Here is a 14780-nt window from a genome sequence, read left to right as displayed (position 1 = left end):
TTCGTTGAGAGACAAAGTCAGGGAGGTATTCTAGAAACAGTAAACTCTCTGCTAAGTAAATAGAGACACACACAAAAATGACTGCAGGGTCAAGCTCTTCAACCTTAATTAACACTGGCTTTCCCATGGGGTAGGCCTACAAGGGACCTTTCCTTCTTTAAATCTCTCAGAATTCTTAATAATGAACATGGATGATTTTTAGATTTTCGGATCAGTTTCATTATTCTGTATTTTGCATTTTGAAAGATAAAGCTGAATCCAGGGAGTGCCTTCTTTATTAACCGATGGAACTGTGCTGTAATGAATGCTTTGATCTGCAACCACAGGGTTTACTTTTAGGTTTGACTGGGCTGACACTTAGGCAAAAAATGACTTCTGTTCTCAGAAATAAAGTAGTTGTCGTTATATTTGAAAGATAATGTTCATGCTGTCCTTTTCTCAATTATCCTGAACAGATTAAAAAAAAAAAAAACAGATTCTACTAAAAACATGATAGAACAAAATGTTTTCTAAAAATCTTTGTTATAATGGAACAGAGAAAGAAAATGCAGCGCATGGAGAAAGGCACTGAGTGTTCATCATCTTTGGAAAGTTTGGCACATTTAAAAACCAACCCTGAAGATATTCTGGGACCTCCTCGGGCTACCATGGTGCCCGCAGACTGGTCAACAAGCGGTACTGAGTAGGAAGTCTGTCCCTGGCTGTCCCAAGTTTGGACTTAGACAGCTCTCTTAATTTCCATGGTCTGTGTTTTTACTCTGAAACAGACATAGTGATTGATACAGGCTAAATTTACAGGGACTCAAAAGAGACACAAATAAGAATAATGAAAACAGGGGCGCCTGGGTGGCTCAATTGGTTAAGCGACTGCCTTTGGCTCGGGTCATGATCCCGGAGTCCTGGGATCAAGTCCCGCATCGGGCTCCCTGCTTGGCGGGGAGTCTGCTTCTCCCTCTGACCCTCTCCCTTCTCATATTCTCTCTCTCTCTCAAATAAATAAATAAAATCTTTAAAAAAAAGAATAATGAAAACATCAAAATCACATGATAATAAGTATCACACGTTCACATCAGGATGCCACAAGATCAAAAAATCATCCTTCAGCACTATGTAAATGTGGGTCAGAGTGGATCTTTGGGTAATCTTTGTTCCTATCATTAAATGTTTTTATTTCATGCACGTAGAAACTTTCAGACACTAAACTGGTTTTACTTCGTACCCCCTTTTTCATATCCACCACTTGGTGCCAGCAATGTACAGATATGTGCTTCACTTTGAATAAGTATTTAGAATTGTCTCTCTCGGGGCGCCTGGGTGGCTCAGTGGGTTAAGCCGCTGCCTTCGGCCCAGGTCATGATCTCAGGGTCTTGGGATCGAGTCCCACATCGGGCTCTCTGCTCAGCGGGGAGCCTGCTTCCCCCCCCTCTCTCTGCCTGCCTCTCTGCCTACTTGTGATCTCTCTCTGTCAAAAAAAAAAAAAAAAAGAAAAAGAATTATCTCTCTCTTACGACAATGCCTTGTGTTTCAAAAGACAAAAGGCTTTCCATTCTCAGAAAAAAAATAAAAAAGAAAAGAAAAAAAGCAAAAAGCCTCCACACTCATTGAAATTCAATTTTTGCATGCTTTGTTTATCATTTTGGTGTCCTAAACTGCAGTGGACTACTCTTTCACTAATTCTGTACCTTCAATTTTGGCCCACTTGTCTCATTGGCTAGCCAGTGATCTCCCCGTGTTGATACTGACAATGGTACAAAATTTTAAAAGCTATTAATTAGTGTTTGTGTTTCATGGGCTAGCCTATGTCGTCCGGATTCTACCACATGAAATGGGTTAGGTTCACTCAGCACACACAAGTTTGCCTTTTCTTTTGAGTCCAGTAAGACTAGGGTCCTTGAGCTCTAAGTTCTACTTTCCTCTAGAATGGTATGTTTACTCTCTACTCTCTCTCTCTCTCTATATATATATATATATCTGGTCATACTAGGTTCATGGTTGATTTTGGTATCACAAAGGTATCAGAATGAGCCCCTTTCATATCAGAATGAGCCCCTTTCAATCAGAAGTTTGCAGACACTTCAAGTGTAAATACTAAATAACTGCATAAAATAGTTACAGGCTTCAAACATCTATGCTAAGTATCCATACTTGAACACCTATATTTGAGGTTGTGGTCTGCTAATAAAGTACATAAAACTCAATTTACTATGGTTAGAAATTATTCAAGGTAAACAAATGAATGGGATCTTGATATAAAATAGGTTTTAGCTCTTACCTATTTTCCTCTTAACAGAAACAAAAATGTTGAATATTAATCTTAATATTAATATCTGTATACCACTAAGAGTGAGAAAAGATGGTTTCTGTCTGATAGTCAGGGAACCTAAGGTGTAGGAAATTAAGGCTCTCCTTCCAGGCTAGAGACTTCTCCTCTGGGCGCTGACTCCTCCTGTATCACAGCACTCGGCATTCCGCATTGTTAGCAGTAATCATTTCATAAAAATCACCTAAAGATATCCTTTCAGAGTTAATGTGCCTTTTTCAGTGTAGCTCCCTCATCCCCAGCTCTTAGCAGAATTCCTGGCATATGGCGAATGTTCAATAAACAGCTGTTGAACATAGATGCATTGCGCAAGACCTGGAGTAGTCTTGATTATCATCCTAGAACCCTTGTTTTGTTTACCTATCCTAATATGTTTTTTGGCTTGATATATAAAGGGAAAATTTAGAAGAATAAGAAGAGAAGGAATCGGGGGCATTTGGGTGGCTCAGTGCGTTAAGCCTCTGCCTTCGGTTCAGGTCATGATCTCAGGGTCCTGGCATCGAGCCCCATATAGGGAGCTCTGCTCAGCAGGGAGCCTGCTTCTCCCTGCCCCCCCATCTCCCCCACCTGCCTCTCTGCCTGCTTGTGATCTCTCCCTCTCTGTCAAATAAATAAATAAAAGCTTTAAAAAAAAAAAAAGAAGAGAAGGAATCACTTTGTTCTTGGTTTTGTTTTGTTTTGTTTTTTCATACACAAGAATAGGTGAAACAATGTTGCTGTTGGCAAAGTGTACCGTTTAATGATGATTCTGGGTATTATTTCTTTTCAGTCTCCTGAAATGACAGAAGACTATAAAACTCAGGGAAAAGAGAAGGGCTTTGTAAGGAAAAAAAAATCTCTCTCTATATTCAGACACTGGCTCTGGCACTTATTAGCAAAGAACTTTGGGGAAAGAAATTCTTTGAGCCTCAGAGATCTCACTTGGAAACTGACATATAAATTGCAGGTTTAGATGCAACATGGCTGTGAAGCTCCTAACGCACCATCCGGCTCACAGAGGATACTCAAATATGGTGGAGCTTGCTGTTATGATTACTATGCCTTGGCCTATGGAATAATCCTTTCGGACTTCTCTGAGTTGGGTTAGAAAAGAGGGGAGGACTAGTAACAATGACCTGGAATTTCCTCGAAGCCTTTCTAGTCCTCTGGCAATCTGCTATCTGCTCTTGATTCATCCAGCCTAGCTGCAGAGGATCTTTCAGCAAAAGTTTATTGTTACCACACAGTGGTACCCCACAGAGGAGTGCCCATTCCCTCAGAGGAAGTGTTATTTTACCTATCCCTGCTAATACAAAAGGCAACCAAATGCAACATCTTCCAAGAGGCCAATTTAGGCAGAGATAAATTTAAGGATGGCTCTATTTCTCAGGTTCCCCATCCAGAAAATGAGTTAAATGCTTCACACACTTTAAAACCCCTCCCAGCTGGAACTTTCTACCTGCATTTGTAAAGGACAGAGGTTGTGGAATCAAACTGAAACGAGGAAGGATAACAGTGATAGAGGACAGAACAGGGGGTAGAAATCATGACAAGAGTAGATTTTCCCTGGGAGTGCCTCCAAGGCCAAGCACCTGGGACAAAGGCAGTATGACAAAGAGAGGTTAACAGCTCTGCTTGGCCAGCTGTATTCTTCCTATTCTAGTTTTCCTCTTTGTACCACAGACTTCAGTGTATGAGGAAACTGAATTTATTGATGTATTCAGTAAATGACTAAACCCATTTGTCTGGGAAGCTGTGAATATCCACAGTCATAGCAGAATGGCGTGTCCTCCTTCTGTGACCCCATAAAGTTTTGTTGAGTCGAAGGAAAAGCCCCTTTTCATTCTTCCATTTTCATGCAACAAAATATGTCTGTTCTCAACAAAAATGTGGGCTTCTGATGTCCCATCTGACAGCTGAGCTGTGCCTGAGTGTCCCCTCTCTGACTGACAGGGAAGGTACTAGCATGACAGCGAGATCTGCATGTAGCCATTAGAAGATTAGCTCTGTTCTATGCGTGGCCATCCCAGGGCCCTCAGGGATGAGGACTGGGGTGCACTTGTTCTCACTGGTGTCTGCCCTTTGAGGCAGGCTGTCCTCCTCCACAGAAGATGCAGGAAGACATATCACCTGATTCACTCTTTAGAGTAGAGTCAATCTACTCCCAGCCTGACGGTCACAACATCTGGAGGCCTGAGAGATAATATCCACATGGGCACTGCACGGTACCTCAGGTGAAACAAATAAGCACCTAAGTGTACGTATTATCTCTGCAGGAGATGTAGATACTTGCGTGTTGAATTAAATCCATAGTCATTTAAAATCTTTACTTAAGTCACAATGATCTAACTTAAAAAATATATATAGTATTACAAGAATATAATTATGAACACGTGAGAATTTAGGATGGATGTATGTATATGCTTGTGTGTGCAGAGTGTGTTAGTAAGAGTGTGCAGAGTGTGTTTGTTTCATTTTGTCATAAAACATGGGAAGAGTATTATAAAATCTGTCATACGCAGGGACACCTGGGTGCCTCAGTCTGCTAAGTGTCAGCTCAGTCTGCTAAGTGTCTGCCTTCGGCTCAGTTCATGGTCCCAAGGTCCTGGGATGGAGCCCCACATCGGGTTCCTTGCTCAGCAGGGAGCCTACTTCTCCCTCGGCCTGCTGCGCCCTCTGCTTGTGTGCTCGCTGTCTCTCTCAAATAGATAAAATCTTTTAAAAAAAGAATAAATAAAAAAATAAAACTTGTCAGATGTGAAGTTGAGAGCATTCTATAAACAAGTAAAATGCCTAAAATGGTATGTCTACAAGGTAGTGAGGTAAAAGTGAGTAAAGGAATGTGTGTGTGTTAAGCACACCGCCAAAGTAAGTGTTTGATGAATTTCAATTATTATTATTAGCAGTAGCAGTTAAGGCAAGTAAAGAACTGGGAAATGTACGTGTTTGCATGGGTTTATATAAACTAGCTAATAGGTAGACAGTTTCCAGATGAATATGAAGCAAAGTTGGACATTTCCTCTTCGTGGTTCCACAACACTGCACACACTGTGTTGTACCACATCACACTCTACTGCAATCACTTATTTCACAGGGCTCTCCTTCTCATGAGAGCATATGTGCTTTGATAGAAAGAACTATATCCTATTACCTTTGCAGCCCTAACACTTAGCTCTATACCCAGCACAAGTATGAGCTAGATACATTTTTAATGCATGCAAAATAAAATCTCATGTCATGTCCTAGAAGTAATATGCAGAAGGGGAGCTTACAGGCATAATGGTTCTTAAGGCTAGCCAAGGTATATGTGAAGAGTTACAAGACAGTGTAGAAAGAAACAATTAAAATTTTGAAGTGGTAGGGAAAGTGATCCTTAATGGGGGGGGGTGGACTCTTTAATCTGTTAAAATGAAAACTAACAATGTTATTTGTGATATTAGAAATAACATTCATATTGTGCTTTATGTTTTATAGAGCTTTTTCATAAGAATGATACAATATGAGAATCATTAATTTTTCATAGTTTGTGCATTAGGAAAGTAAATCCTAATAAAACCTGTTTGGGGCACCTGGGTGGCTCAGTGGGTTAAAGCCTCTGCCTTCAGCTCAGGTCACGATCCCAGGGTCCTGGAATCGAGCCCCACATCAGGCTCTCTGCTCGGCGGGGAGCCTGCTTCCTCCTCTCTCTCTGCCTGCCTCTCTGCCTACTTGTGATCTCTGTCTGTCAAATAAATAAATTTAAAAATAAAAAACCTGTTTGATTTGATTAAGGTGATAAAACTAGAAATGGTGGAATTGGGACTCAAACTCAGATCCTATAACTTCAAGACTAATGGTCTCCAAGACGTAGAATATACCAAGCATTATGGGACACTTGTCAGTTATCCTAGGGATGATCATGGCCGAGAATGACTAGGGCTGAATTTCATTTAGAAAATTCCATAACAACTTAGATGACCATTACATGAAATGAAATTATGGCAAAGTTGTGTGTATGCATTTTGTTTTCATTTTTTTAAAGAATTTATTTATTTATTTGAGAGAGTGAGTGAGAAAGAGAGCACAAGTAGGGGGGAAGAGCAGAAGGAGAGGGAGAAGCAGACTCACCACGGAACAGGGAGCCCAATGTGGGGCTGGAACCTGGGACTCTGGGATCATGACCTGAGCTGAAGGCAGACGCTTAACTGATTGACCCACCCAGGAACCCCTGTATTTTGTTTTTAATATTCTACTTCTCAGACCTCATATGGGTATAAAGTATAGAGTGTTATACTGAGCTTATAAATAAGAAGGACATTTTTTTTAATAAAGATTTATTTACTTTATATAAATAAATAAATAAAGATTTAAATAAATAAATCTTTATAAATACATTTATATATATATAAAAAATAAATATATATATATAAATTTATATATAAATATAAATAAATAAAAGTATATAAATACTTTATATAACTAAATAAATAAAGATTTAAATAAATACTTATTTACTGAGCTTATAAATAAGAAGGACATTTTTTTTTTTTAAATAAAGATTTATTTATAGGGGAGCCTGGGAGGCTCAATCGGTGAAGTGTCTGTCTTCAACTCAGGTCACGATCCCGGGGTCCTGGGATAGAGCCCTGCGTTGGGCTCCCTGATCAGCAGAATGCCTGCTTCTCCCTCTCCCTCTGCATGCTGCTCTGCCTATTTGTGTTCTCTCTCTCTCTGTCAAATAAAGAAATTTTTTAAAAAACCGAAACGATTTATTTATTTATTTGCAAAAGAGAGAAAGAGAGAGAGAGAATAAGGGGAGAGGCAGAGGGAGAGATCTTCAAGCAGACTCCCAGCAGAGCACAGAGCTAGACATGGGGCTTGATTACAAGCCCCTGAGATCAGGACACAAGCTGAAACCAAGAAAGAGTCTGATGTGCAACCAAATGAGCCACCCAGGTGCCCCCATGAGTTTAAGTGTCTTATTTCTTAAGGTAAATTATGGCAATTATACCAACTGGCAAATAAAATATCACGAAATGGCTTCTGGGGTAACTGTCTGGGTCAGTTGGTGAGCATGTGACTTGATTTCAGGGTCATGAGTTGAAGCCCTACATTGGGTCTAGAGATTATGAAAGGAAAGAAAGAAACAAACAAACTCTAATGATGGGCCAGTTTATATGTATTAAAGTTGCCATGGGTTTATTCAAAAGAGAGCTTTGTTATGCCAGAGCTTACCTAAAACTCAGGAGTAGAAGAAAATTTAATTATTTATTCCTAGATAGGGCCAATAAAACTAAATGTAATTAAATGCCAACTGTTCTTTAAAAGAATTATAAACATAATTGAACTTCATTTTTAACTAAAGATGTTAGTTAAACAAACAGACCCAGAGCCCCAGTTCCCTTATGTGTTCTAATTATGTTCAGTCTTGTAACCCAGAGATTTCCACACGTCTCCATTTCATGTACTCAGTAGATTGTATCTTCACAGAAAAGTTAAGAGTTTTCTGACTGACAAAATAAAGTAGGCTGGCAGTTGAAAAGAAAGTCACGTCTGGCTTCTGACAGGATTTCAGCTTTAGAAGAGTCTCTCCAACCTTTGTATAAATGCCAGCCCTCAAAAAGCCATTCAACCTTTCTCTCTCTCTCTTTTTTTTCCTGACTGCACTGAGACAAGCCAGCACTGTAGAAGTATGGCAGGGGGAGGGAATGGGTCAAATTACACACAAAAGCAGTGAGACTCACTTTTACCAACATCAGCCAAAGGTGTGCACTGACAACAAAATATCACCTAATAGGAGTTAAGAGCAATGATTCAAGACACAAGTCATCGAAGAGTGGGGATAGGTTAGGTGGGTTTTACATAACAACTGTGGAAGCATACGGGCCAAATGAAAATTTTTGGGTCATAAATGTATGCAGTAAACTAGAACAATCAAGTGTACCATGGGGAGCAAATTAATCCAAAAATGGCCTAATTCTTTTTTTTTTTTTTTAAGGCGAAAGTCAAGCAAAGCTTTATTTCGCGCCAAGCTTCAAGAATCTAACCGAACGTTTGGGGCTGCACCTTTTACAAGAGAGGGCGACCCTTCTCTGTTTCACAGACTAGCTTTTAAGGGCAAAGGTCATGCAGTTGGGCCTGGCCACGCACAGGTGGCCAATGAAAATGTAACACACACGGGAACCTCCACAGTGATGCTGGGTGACCAACTGAATTACAATTTACCTTAGTAGACATTTGAACCAGCCTATTACGCCTTGATTAGGATGGGTGCCAAAAAGGCTCCCAGAGGGTGGGGGTCCCTACTCCTTGGTAGCTAAGGAGACAGTATGCAACCCCCCACTGATCGGATGTTTCCACCTGGTCTGACCCACCCTGGTATCTGGGCTTTGTTACCTGGAGCTGGTTTCCGGAACTTGTCTCCAAGTAAATACCCTGGGGGAAGGGGAGCAGCGACAGTTTCTAAATAGGTCCTTACATTCCCCCCTTTTCTTTGGAGACTAGTCAAATCTTTGACTTTTTAGCCAGTTCCATATCCCCCATTTTAATGGCTGCTAGATGTTTAATGACTCCAGTGTGATTTACCCAGAAATAGTACTTCTCTCCTAAGGTTATGCAGAGCCCCCCACCTTTGATCAGAAACAGTAAGTAAGCCCCCCCCCTTTTCTTTGCAATTGCTTATACCTCCCGCCTATATCTTAACAACAGGGCCAACAGTGAATTTAATGAACTCATTGTTTGAGTCTTAGTTTTAGTCCACAAACTGCAGGGTCCGTTGGCACAAAAATGGCCTAATTCTTAAACCATTTGTATAAAGGAAAGCTTAAAAGACATTTGAAAGAGTTTAAGAAATAATGAATTAATTCAAGAAAAAGGAGACGAGCAATATTGTTTCTAAAGGATAGAATTATAATAAAAGAAAGAACATGTTGATAATCATATGTAAATTTGTAGTTCATTTATTTGGAACAACACAGATTTCCTTATTAATTAATCAGTTTTTGGCCTCCCTCTCCCATCAGCATATCCGAGAATACTGAACCATGAGTCTAGAACATTCTCCTCACAGAAAGTCCAAACACTGAATTTAAAACTTCCCCTATGAGGTATTTTGTCATTAAAAACCCAACAGCAACAACAGAAACAAGTGATGATAGTTCTTACCATCTCCTGGGTCAACAATCTCCACCGTGATCACTGAGGGGAATTCCAGAGCAGCCAGCACTGGCTCTGACAGAACGATCTGGAAAGTCTCCGACTGCTCATGCTCCCCATCGCTCATGATCCGAACTCTCCAGGTGGCCCTGGTCTGGCCTGGGTTGAACTGCACTTGTTTCTGTGCTTTGCCCTTGAAGTCTTTGTCTTTTTCTGCAGTCCCATCTCTTGTGCCAATACCTTCACAAAGACATGGTATCATTTTCTTAGTTTCATTTTCAGTTGGATTATTGCAGTTTTCCTCGTTGTTAACTTTTTGTGTGTTACTTTACCCTGTGTGTTACTAGATTCAGGTTTGATTCCATGAAATGGACAGTGGGGTATGGGTCCTACAGGGAAAGTGTTCTCCTGTAGGTGTTGGTCACTTCATGATTCTGTTCTATTCTTACCTCATCATGGCTTTCCTGTATATTCTTTGAACTACGTTTGTGTTAGATGGAACTTCTTATACAACAAGATCCAGTAAATTGATATTCATGTTATGAATAATCTTACTCCTACAAATTCATTCAGTCTAAAAACTTTTCCCATTTGCTTTTTGCATGTGTTACACTGCACATGTCACAGGATAAAAACATAAGAAAAGTTCTCTTTTTTTATGTATAGAGAGATAAATAGATAGATATCTATCTATCTCTATATCTTCTATCTATATAAGATCTATCTATCTCTCTATATATAAAATATAAACCAATAAGAAACTCTGCGAGTCAAGAATTCTTTGATAATCAAAGTTGTAAATGGCCAAGCATAATAAATAATTATAACATTCTCTGCACATTTACTGGAACAAGGATGCTTAAAGAATCTAATTCAGTGATTGTCAACATGACCACATCCAGGTTTTTTTTGGTGGAACACTTCAGAATTCCATGAAACCATGTGAACAGAACTGGAGAGCTAAATATATATGGTTATTATAAGCAGTACGTTTGGCTTACTCGGATGGTTCATTCAAGGTCAACTGTAGTGAGCTGAGGAGGTTGAAGGATCTCTGAGTCTTTCACTACATTACAAGAGGATCTTCACCATTACTATACCATATACTCAAATCATAGATTATCTATAAATAGCCAACAGTCAATAAATCCAATGTCATAGAAAAATTATAAAATTGCAGTAGTACTTACACTAGTATATCCTTAAGTACTGAATCATAACCTCCTAGTGAGTCAAGTTAACAGAATAATCTTCAAATATATTTCTTTAAACGTTGGCGTTTTAAGAGACGTTGGTAGGAAAGACAGACTTAAGGGAAAATAAAATCTTATGACAGGTAGAATTAAAAGTCTGATAAAGAAAGTCTGTAACATTTCTCATTTAATTGAAACAATTCTCTTCTTTTTAGAGAGTGGTGTTTATGCAAGATTAATGTGAATATTGATTCCTTCATCTGAGTACATTACTGTGAGTCTCATCTTAAAATGAAGATGAAAATAAATACTTCATTAAAATATTTTTGCTTTACAGATCTCAGAAAAACAATGGAGATATAAATACTGCAAGTTTTTTTTTCAATAGTAGGTAAAGATCTATTTAATGTCAGGAGGAAAAAGGGCACAGAACTAGGAATACCAGCACTACATATTTTTTTCAATGTTGCAGGCTTCCTATTGGCTCTCTGGTTCCTAGTGCTCACAGACAGGTTGTCAACACCTCTTGGGTCCACCATGATTCACTGCCAACACAATGATGAAAGGAATCTTTCTCGCTGAGGATCCAGCACACATGCTGCTCACTGACCCATCTATCCTCAGTGGCATGGGCCAGCAAAGAATCTATTATTTGGTCTCCGATACCTACTGCCCACTTTTCTGTTTTGTTTTGTTTTGCCAACAATGCATTGTTTTCCTAGAGATTCGAAAGACAGTTAAAAACAAAAATAAATGAGTATAATGCAAGGAATGTCCACTAGTTCTAACTAGTCATCCTTACTAAGTGATAATCAAGTTATCCAATCCAAAAAACATACGCTGTAAAACCAAATCTCATTGTTGCTGCTAAATACACATATAATTTTTGGGGTGGAGCTTATAAATATGCCCAAGCGAATGTTGGATGTAAATTATACATAGGCAGTATTGCTGATTCACCAAGCAAGGAGAAATGCTGTTGTTTTTGTTTTTTTAAGATTTTATTTATTTAGGGGTACCTGGGTGGCTCAGTTGGTTATGCTTCAGGTCGGGTCATGATCCCAGGTCCATGGATCCAGTCTCTCACCAGGCTCCTTGCTCAGCAGGGAGTCTGCTTCTCCCTCTGCCTGCTGCTCCCCCTGCTGTGCTCTCTCTCTCCACCTCTCTCTCTCATATTAACAAAAAACAAAAACCAAAACAAAACAAAAACCTTAAAAAAAAAAAAAAGATTGAGAGGAGAGAGAGAGAGCCCAGGAGCAGGGAGGGACAGAGGGACAAGCAGACTCTCAGCTGAGCAGGGAACTGGAAGAGGGGCTTGATTTTAGGACCCTGGGATCATGATCTGAGGTGAAGGCAGATGCTTAACTGACTGAAAAACTGTGTTTTCTTTTGTCTGTGCCTTTTATATTTTTGCATTACTCTCTTCTTTTCTCAAGGCACAAGCTATTTCTTTTTCTCTTTTTTTAAGATGTTAATTTTTTAAGTAATCTCTACACTGAATATGGGGCTCAAACTCACAACCCCAAGATCAAGAGTCACATGCTGTTCTGACTGAACCATCCAGGAACCCCTTTATTTTGTGGGGGGAAAAAAAAGACCGTTGCCTTAAACTGTTGATAATGCTTCTCAAACATGAGATAAAGCTAAGAAGGACAGGTTATATTTTTAGAGGGTAAAATAAGACTTAGAGGAAATACTAAACTTGCTTTGGATCAAAAATAAAGATTTCCTTTTTATAATTAACACACAGCATCTACTCTGAGGGTAGTGCTGATCTACCTTATTACTTACAGTGTGATCTATGGACCAGCAGCATAAGCAACATCTGAGAGCTTGTTAGAAATGCAGAATTTCAGGCCTTCCCCCGACCTCCTAAATCAGAATCAACATTTTGGCAAGATCCAGGTATATCTTATGTGCATTAAAATCTGAGGGTAGGTAGACACCTACTAAATACTTCATACCTCCACAGGGCCCTTTACATAGGTGCCCATTTTAATATGGGATGAGGAAATGGCCTGTAGACTTGGGGGACACAGATTAGTCCAGTTTTAATAAAATGTGGTAGAAGAGAAACTCAAGTACACACAATGCTCAAAGAATGCTTGGAGATATAAATATTCAGCTGGTAAACCATATATATTATAAATAACATGGTTAGGTGGGGCAAAAACAATTCTGGAAATCAAAAAGCTTACAATTTGGGCTAAAATTTATGCTTTTATTTTTTCAAAGAGAATTATTAAACAAGATATATTATTTTGATTTACTAAGCGAAACCACAATCACATCTTTTCCTTTGGCATGAAAAAATGGCATGGAGGTCAAGCAAGGTACTTTGGGAATGAGAGAGCAGATTTCATACCCTACCTCCAACACATAGCAGCAAGGGATCATAGGCAGGCTACGAACTTCTTCCTCATAAGTTGTGGATTTGTGGAGGGTTTAAGAAGCGCCATGGTGTGGTAGTTAAGAAAGTTAGCCCTGGGGCCAAATCTCAGCTCTGCCCCTTAGTAGCTTTGATCATACGCCAACCTTTCTGTTTCTTTACCTGCAGAATGAGGTCTATCATGACACTCCTCTTATGGGGTTGACTATGTAAGGTATGGGTAACTAGGCCTGGCACATAATAAGAAACTCAATAAATGTTAGCTATTATTACCAGCTCATAGCCCATTATGTAATACTCTGTCTGGCACTCAGTAAGCACTCCAGAAAATATTAGGTTGAGTTAGTGGGTAAAGTAAGTTGTAAGGAATAAAAGATGATTGTGCTTAATGTAGTATCTCGTATTTAGTAAATGCTCCATAACCAGTAGGAAAATATCTTTTAAATTCAAATCCCTTTATAAAATGCACAGACATATTTAATTTAGTAATGGGTTATATTGGTTATAAAACAATCATCTCTGAGAAAAAATATACATACATTTCATGTAATTCATGATTTACTAACTGTGCTCCTGAAGGCAAGTGCCTTTAGATACCATGCAAACTATCTAATTCTAAAAGTTCATAAGTGAAAGTGGAGGTTTTAGGAAACAGGAACATGAAACGCATTCATTGTAGAACTTCTTGGAGGCTACCCTGCTCTTTAATCTGACTTCCATTCTCTGTCCCAGCTTGAATGCTATTGCCCTCTTCAGTGATTGATGGGTGTGGGCCACACACAAGTCTTGCCAACTTCCTATCTCCCCAGGTTACTAAGTAACATGTGAGGTTAACCAAGTAGAGCTAAAGAACCTTTGCAGAATGGCTGGTGCTCATCTCAACACAGAGGAAATAATAGTTGGTGGAAAAAATAACGTCAGGATAAGAAAAAAAGAGCTCTCGTTTGGTGTTTTAGGATTCTGTTTCAAAAAGAAAATGAAGAGAAGAATGTTAAAAGATAGTTTCAAAAATATTTTTCCACTAGTAAATTTCCCATGACTTTCAGGGGACTCTGTGTAAGTGAGTAAACTAATATATCCACCAGGAATTCAGGCAAAATGCAAACACAGATGAAGGCACCCTTAAGAATTGCTAAGGTTCTCTGTTTTTTTGTTATTATTTCCCCCATATTTTCAAGCACAAAGAACAGTGAAGGCTCATCACTCACTGACAATAAGTAAAACAGGATCAGATTCCTGATCTGTAGAGCAAGTGTGTGGGTATGGCAAAAACATGTTTCTACAGAGAGAGCAATAAGAGTGTTCACAATGCTTTTGAAGGTTTGACACAGAGAGTGGAAATGACAGCTGAGAAGAGGTACATGTGAGTAAAGATGGAAGCAGAGATGTCCTGACTGCAGAAGGTTTGTAGGTGGACCAGACCGCCTTGAGCAACGTAACCTTAAGGAATCAGCAGAGCATAGTGTGAAAATCTCTCCTCAACAGTTAACAAACAAAAAGCACTTTAAAAATAAGGGGTAATCCAAAGGTCATCCAAAGGTCAGAGGGAACATGGTGGGGGCGTAGGAGGAATTGTGGCTGTGGTTAAGTATGGTGTATGCTGTGTGTGTGTGTGTGTGTGTGTGTGTGTGTGTGTGTGAATAGGGATTACTCTTTAAGGCTTTTGGATTTCACAGACCAGTAAAATTTCAAATAATTGTTTTGCAGACAAACACAGGATTGCCCAGTTTCTATTTTTTTATTGCCAACATTTTCTTGGATTCCT

At 39.2% G+C, this 14780-nt stretch overlaps 1 protein-coding gene across 1 annotated transcript in view; it reads right to left on the bottom strand.

Moving 5' to 3' along the window:
• The window catches only part of FREM2 (FRAS1 related extracellular matrix 2), a 160849-nt gene that overhangs the window by 72145 nt on the left and 73924 nt on the right, over positions 1-14780 (bottom strand). The window contains exon 4 of the mRNA XM_045978235.1: positions 9443-9673. Coding sequence (XP_045834191.1) covers positions 9443-9673 — 231 coding nt within the window. The remainder of the gene's footprint in view (positions 1-9442; positions 9674-14780) is intronic.

The sequence above is a fragment of the Meles meles genome, chromosome 14, assembly GCF_922984935.1.
Source record: "Meles meles chromosome 14, mMelMel3.1 paternal haplotype, whole genome shotgun sequence".
In the NCBI taxonomy this organism is placed as follows: Eukaryota; Metazoa; Chordata; class Mammalia; order Carnivora; family Mustelidae; genus Meles; species Meles meles.
This window is presented reverse-complemented; position numbering and strand designations above follow the sequence as displayed.